The sequence below is a fragment of the Penaeus japonicus genome, unplaced genomic scaffold, assembly GCF_977035675.1.
Source record: "Penaeus japonicus unplaced genomic scaffold, GWHDUDI00000001_assembly GWHDUDI00000017, whole genome shotgun sequence".
Taxonomy (NCBI): Eukaryota; Metazoa; Arthropoda; class Malacostraca; order Decapoda; family Penaeidae; genus Penaeus; species Penaeus japonicus.
Genome location: NW_028234419.1, coordinates 20,872,774 through 20,880,273, shown reverse-complemented (window position 1 = coordinate 20,880,273; position 7,500 = coordinate 20,872,774). Strand labels below are relative to the sequence as shown.

Genomic DNA, 7,500 nt, shown 5'->3' with positions numbered 1-7,500 from the left:
GTGCAGTTGTCGGTAATTGCACCAGCAGCTAAAGTTTTTTTTAACATAACAAAGTTGTTTAAGGAACTGATTTACGATTCCACAATTTCCTTAAACATACGGCACAGTTCCTATATATTGTACCCTGTTTTAGCCACCGTTGTAGTAAAGACAATTACTAACATTCCTGTCTTACGTCTTACGAACATCGCCGCCTTTCCTCTCTCGCTTAGGCCTAGCCGTGGACGAGGACAAGTGGGTGGTGGTGCTCATCGGCGGCCAGCAGCACGTGACGCCCCCGCTCAACACACCCCGGTGGCAGGAGGCGTGCAGCTTTCTGGTGGATTCCTCCCTCAACAACCACAACCTCGTGCTCAAGGTCAAGAGTAAACGGCTTATTACAACAACCATAACGCAGTTCGACCTTCCGCTTAGTCAGTACAGCTTGGACACAAGTAGAGTGTGAGTACTAACATGTGTCGCCTTCTCACATACTAAACTGTATCCTGTATACTGTGTAGTGTGTATTGTCTACCTTGTGTCACCTTCCTTCCCAGATGCTTAGATGCCTTTGTTTTGAAATGGTATTCTTGATTGCACTTTTTTATTATGTGTAGTGATCTAGTTTATTGTTTGTTACATTTTCGTAGTAATTCAGTAATTTCAGATATTTGAAGGGAATGATGTATGAGAATGTTGAAATGTCATTAGAACAGGGCTTGACGATAATGAGAAGAGACAAAACTTTATCGTAAAGTTGTGAGCTTCCCCGACCTCAAAGAAGATGCATCTTCTCAGGGTCCCTGACGCCACCAAACTTTCTGAGGACGGATACAGAGCCTTGATGTTAACTCTCACTAACTTCATTCTTAACGAATTTGTTCTTTCTTCTCCAAACTACTAATTAATCGTATTTTTTCTTTCTTGCTTTAATTTCTCTCGGTAATGCCGAAAGACGACAACTTTGTTGCCTTTGTTCCTCAATATGTACTCACAATGCTTGTCGACCAAACTTATATGTCAAATCGTATTTCATCTTACGTCCTCCTTCGTTATATTACGTCATCTGAAGCCGCCCTACGTAATTTTACGTTATTCTACGTCCTCCTACATGGTCGTTACGGCATACATCGTCATTCTACGTTATTCCACGTCAATCCTACGTCAGTCCTACGTCACCCTTCGCTCTGCTCTGATTGTCTCACTCCCATGTAAATAGTTTCGTATATCCAGCCAAAAATATCGTAGTTATCTCTTGAATAATTAACAAGTGCACTTTCCCAAAGCTCATTTAAACTTTAGGAATAGAGATGACACATCGATTCACATTACGAGCATTATTCAGTTGGTATGGTTTAGGTTTCCCTGTTTTTGCCCCAAAATGTGTTTTAATTCGACTTCATATTTTGCGGTTTGTTGTCATTCTAGTATGAGTTTAAAATTTAATGTGAATGTGGGAAGGAAAGGATGTAAAATTTCAACCAATAATATTTGCCTCTTTTATAACTAATATTTCTGTAGCAAGGGCTTTTATTGGTAATGATGATAACGACGATGGAGATAACAATGATAATGATGAGGTTATATGATTGATAATGTTAATGATGTAATGATGATAGTGAGGATCGTGATACGACGGTAATTTGCCGAGGAAAATGATAATACGAATTGCAACAACTGAAACCGTATAGACATTATGCAGTCATGAATAGCAACGATGCAGCAGCCAGTTCTATTTGTCGTCCTGCCAGCAGCTTTGCGCTCGCTCGAGGGAGGGCGAGAGTGCAGGATGCTCCCCTTCCCTTTAGTCAACTGCAACATTGCAGCGTATACTAATCACGCACGAACAATAGCGTGATTCTTTTGATTCTCTCAAGAGATGTTTTTTTTCAATTTTACGTAAGGAGGTTTGTTCATTTTCTTTCTTTTTTATGCAAGATGGAAGTAGTATTTTTTTTTTTTTAACGTTGCCAGGGAGAAGGTAACTGGCAGATTACATCTATTAGTTGATATAAACAGGAAAGATGGATAAGATGAATAATTTATATATGCAGTATGATATAATGACAAAAATGAGAATCTTCATTTTTTATTCAATTATTGTAATGTATTCTCATTAAAAGCCAGGAAGTTAAGCATTCAAAATTACCTGTCACATGGATATTAGAAAAAAAACTTTTGTTTAATTACAAAAAATATCAGTGTTTAAACACGATGTAAGATATGATATTCCACGAACGTACGTACACACACAGACACCACACCACACACACACACACACACACACACACACACACACACACACACACACACACACACACACACACACACACACACACACCACACACACACACCACACACACACACACACACACACACACACACACACCACACACACACACACACACACACACCACACACACACACACACACACACACACACACACACACACACACACAACACACACACACAAACACACACACACACACACACACACACACACACACACACACACACACACACACACACACACACACACACACACACACACACACACACACACACACACACACACTGAAACAAACCTCACAGTCACACCCATCTGTCCCTGAACCCCACAGCGTAGAGACGGTGCTCCACAAGAAGGGCGTCAAGGTAATGGGGGGGAGTGTGCCCCCTCTCCACCTGCGTCTGCAATACACCCCCCTCACTGCTGTCAACTTGGACGTGCCCCTTCCGCCTGCCCTCGTCGAGAACCAGGAAGGTATGTGAATATTACCCCACGTGTCAGCAGGTCATGGCAGGGAAAACTAGGTTGAAAAAACAATTACAGGTTGGAATGAGCTGCGAATGTTGTTCCCATTTTTTGTGTGTTCTTTTTACTTGTTCATTCATTTATTCATTATTATTATTATTATTATTATTATTTATTTTTTTCGTGAATGTTCTGTTCCTCACGTGTCAGCAGGTCGGGGTACTGGAAAGCCAATTACAGGTTGGAATGAGTTGGTAATGTTGTTCCCATTTTTTGTGTTCTGTTTTATTGATTTATTTATTGATTCATTCTTTATTATTTTTTTTCATGTTCTGTTCCTCATGTGTTACCATGGCAGTGAAAACCAGAAGGAAAACCATGTACCGACTGGAATGAGATGGGAATGTAGTTTGTTTATATTATTCTTTTCATTTATTCATGTATTGATTAACTCATTATCATTATTTGTTTAGTAAATGTTCCTCGTGTGCCAGCAGGTAATGGGAGCGAGAAAAGTAAGTGGAAAATCAATTGCAGGCTGAAATGAGACGGAAATATCGGTCGGTTTTTCGTATTCTTAATATTTTGTGATTGACTCACTACTATTATTAGTCAAATGGACGTGTTATTTTAGGGATTTTATTTTTCGTTTTATCGCTCTGATGCAGGTGCAATGTAGACTTTATATCATTTCCGGAAACTCATATGAATAAATAAATACAAACTAGACTAGTCTTCTCTACTCGTCGCCATGAATAAGTGCATGTTCACCATCAACAGTGCTTGTTTATCATTATCTATACATATAATATAAATGTGTGTATGTGTGTGTGTGTGAATATAATGTATGTATATATATATGTGTGTGTGTGTATATATATATATATATATATATATATATATATATATATATATATATATATATATATATATGTATATATATATATATATATAATATATATATATATATATATATATATATATATATATACATACACACACACACACATATATATATATATAAATTATATATATATATATATATATATATATATATATATATATATATATATATATATAAATACACATATATATGTGTGTGTGTGTGTGTGTGTGTGTGTGTGTGTGTGTGTGTGTGTGTGTGTGTGTGTGTGTGTGTGTGTGTGTGTGTGTGTGTGTGTGACTATTCCACACCCAAACTTCTCATGGCGTCCCACTCAGCACATTCATAGGTTATTCCTTATTGCTCTGCGTCAGCAAATCCCCCTTCTGTGGACGTAATAATGGCCCATAAGGATTTCCCCTCATGTGATGGAAAGCCTATCGCTGTGTTTATGTCGTTTATTTGTTTTAGTTTCCAAAGAAGGGGAATTTGAAAGAAGAAGAATTATACATTTGATTAAGAGGTTTGTTTGATTAACGATTTTTGATTCTGTTGTTTAAAAGAAATAACAGATTTATTTCGAGTACAGCTGTCGCTCCCATTCCTTTTGTATATTTTATAGTGGAAGTTTAAAAAAAAAAAAAACGAAAATAAATGTAACAGCGGTAATAACAATAGAGAAAAAAATACCTGCATCTCTAACTTTTTTTTAAATATAAATTTCCAAGAACAAAACATACGAGCAAGGCATGAATCCTAAACTCGCTTCAGCCAAGAGGTTCGAAAGACGGTCATATTTTTATTCTAATTTCTTCCACGCCCAGGCTTTGGAAATTTAAATTTAGTTCTTCCTCCGAAATTAAGATTTTATGACCCCGTGAAGATAAAACTGGCTGTGCAATCAGCCTTTTTCCCCTGTGAAAAGGACTGGATCCTTTTAGTGAAGGATGGAATGGTGTGTGGCGTCGTGTTTGATTCTTTCGAAATGGCGATAACGGTTGTGTAATTCTTTCTGTCTCTTTTTCTTTTTCTCTCGTTTCTTTTATCTCTTGCCCCCCCCCCCCTCTCTCTCTCTCTCTCTCTCTCTCTCTCTCTCTCTCTCTCTCTCTCTCTCTCTCTCTCTCTCTCTCTCTCTCTCTCTCTCTCTCTCTCTCTATGTATCTGTCTATCTATCTATCTACCTACCTACCTACCTACCTACCTACCTACCTACCTACCTATCTATCTCGTTCTCTCTCGTTCTCTCTCTCTCTCTCTCTCTCTCTCTCTCTCTCTCTCTCTCTCTCTCTCTCTCTCTCTCTCTCTCTCTCTTCTATATTCTCTCTTCTCTCTCTCTCTCTCTCTCTCCCCCCCCCCCTCTCTCTCTATCTATCTATCTATCTATCTATCTATCTATCTATCTCTGTATCCGTCTTCTCAATACTCCAAGAGTTCCAGGCGATTTTCAAAAAGGATGTAACTCAAATAATTGTAGTTCATTATCATAGCTTGCAATTCGTCCATGCTAAAGGAAAATAACTAAAAGCATATGTATTTTATGCCAGGGTCTTGTAGTCGATAATCCAGATTAAAAACAAACAGATTAGACTAAATATGCCTTCAACTCTCAGTCTGGAAGATCTGTCAGCCATTAGGTAATTAACAGAAATTCATTTATCAAGTCTTTTTTTTTTCTTGGGAAGGCGTTTGCTTCTTCGGGGATTAAGTGCCAGGACAAGGTTTTGTCATTAGTGGAAAAGTTTGCCCCGAATTGCTGTCTCTGCTGTGATATTTCGCCTGAGACTGGTGTTGTTATTATAGCTGCAGTGCAACAGCATTGTGCAATTTCGGCATATCATATCTGTTTCAGTAGTATTACGGCTAAAAGGGGTATTGTCATTATCGTGAAATTCCGATTGATATTACGATTGGTAATGTTATTTCGTTTGGGATTGATATTACTATAGTAGTGATATTCTATATGGTGTTGATTGGGATCATACCATTTACATTTCATATATATATATATATATATATATATATATATATATATATATATATATATTATGTAGAACTTTGAGACTCCCAATAAGCTTCATTATATCCAATCTGCTCAGTTGTTCTCAAGAGGTATATTATAACTTCAAGATAATTCAACATGGTTTGGCAACACTAAACTTTTATACTAATCAAGTCGTAAAATCTAAGGGATCGGATTCCAAACTTCTCCCACGGTACTTCATTAATCCTGTTTGCTTTATAAAACTTTACCGTCCGTGGAACTTTTTCCCGCTGAAAGTCTTCATATGATGAGACAGAAAAGGGGAAACATATAATACCTGAATAAAGACACTTTGATTTTTTAAAAGTTTTAATTTGATCATGACTGAGAAAAAGGAAGGCTGTAACTTCCTTTTGTGTGATGACACCGACCTTAATTTTGTAATTAATTTGGTTGCTATAGTCACACAGATAATTCGGATTTCAAACCAAGTCAGGTTGCGTTCAGTGTGTCCAAGATGCCAATTTCCTGCAAATTCCCTTGGCGAAGAAAATACAAAGTTGGGAGTCAGATAAAGAGAAAGTTCATATTTGATGATTCATGATAATTTATTTGGTATATATTATGAAAATGTTACGGAAAAAAAGTTAGAAATGTGAAATATTTATAATATTTCGAAAAGGAGGCAAAGTGTGTTGATTATAATTCCCGTACACACGACACTATATGCTAGTTAATTATATCAAGACACTTAATTATTATTTAGCTGTAGCTGATAATCAGATTTTCTTTTTTAGAAAGAAAAAAATAACGACAACCAATTTTTTTTTCCCATAAAAATGTTACCATCAAACGCAAGCTATTTGTATTTAAAAATATAAACAAACAAATGACATAATATATACACATTTCGCCCTCCGAAAAAAAAAATGCAAACTCTTAAAATCGCACGAAACTTCAAAAGTGCTGGATCCGCGATTTCACGCAAGGCCGTCGTGTCTGCCACCATTTCAGTGAACATTTCATATCGCGCGCAGCTGTACATTTAATTAAGCGAGATATTGGTATGGAGGGGAAAGAGTAGAGAACGATAATTTATTGAGTTCCATTTTCTATCTCGCTTGGAATTTCGTTTGCTATTAGCCGGATTGAATTTGAGTTTGTTCGAAGTGGATTCATTATTTGTTTAGTGTACATTTATGCTTAGTTATAGACCCGATGCATTGTCGAGTCGTGGAGGGTCTCTCTCTCTATCTATCTATCTATCTCATCTCTCTCTCTCTCTCTCTCTCTCTCTCTCTCTCTCTCTCTCTCTCTCTCTCTCTCTCTTTCTCTCTTCTCTCTCTCTCTCTCTCTTCTCTCTCTCTCTCTTCTCTCTCTCTTCTCTCTCTCTCTCTCTCTCTCTCTCTCTCTCTCTCTCTCTCTCTCTCTCTCTCTCTCTCTCTCTCTCTCTCTCTCTCTCTCTCTCTCTCTCTCTCTCTCTCTCTCTCTCTCTCTCTCTCTCACTCATCAGTCCAGTAACCAATGCATTTTTATAGAATAATTCGGTTAGTACAGGAACACACCCCTTGTACATACCAAAAGATATTTCATCGTGATTAATTACCACGTTAAAAGGTCCATTTTAACACTTTTGATGAAAGCATAGTGAATAGCATTGTAGACGAGCTTATTTCAAAGGATGATTTACGACGTTACCACATACCATTACTTTACAGGTGCCGGTGTATTATACATTCTGGTCCACGGGGCTGACAACATCACAACCTCAGACTACCTTCCATCATGTTATTGCCTCATCTTCAGTAACAGAAAGAAGGCAAGTAAATCATATTGGATAACGTACAGAAAATTCTATATATTCTATATATTCTATAAATTCTATATCTATATACCTGCTA

The 7,500-nt window shown here is 37.2% G+C and overlaps 1 protein-coding gene across 15 annotated transcripts in view; it reads left to right on the top strand.

Moving 5' to 3' along the window:
- LOC122255341 (uncharacterized) overlaps window positions 1–7,500 on the top strand; it is a 126,631-nt gene that overhangs the window by 100,531 nt on the left and 18,600 nt on the right. For all 15 annotated transcript variants that reach the window (XR_015191797.1, XR_015191799.1, XR_015191798.1 and 12 more), the window contains 3 exons: window positions 213–441; window positions 2,602–2,744; window positions 7,318–7,418. Coding sequence is in view for 10 of the 15 variants with exons in the window: in XM_086546088.1 (XP_086402214.1) it covers window positions 213–441; window positions 2,602–2,744; window positions 7,318–7,418 (473 nt within the window). In the remaining 5 variants the exon portion in view is untranslated. The remainder of the gene's footprint in view (window positions 1–212; window positions 442–2,601; window positions 2,745–7,317; window positions 7,419–7,500) is intronic.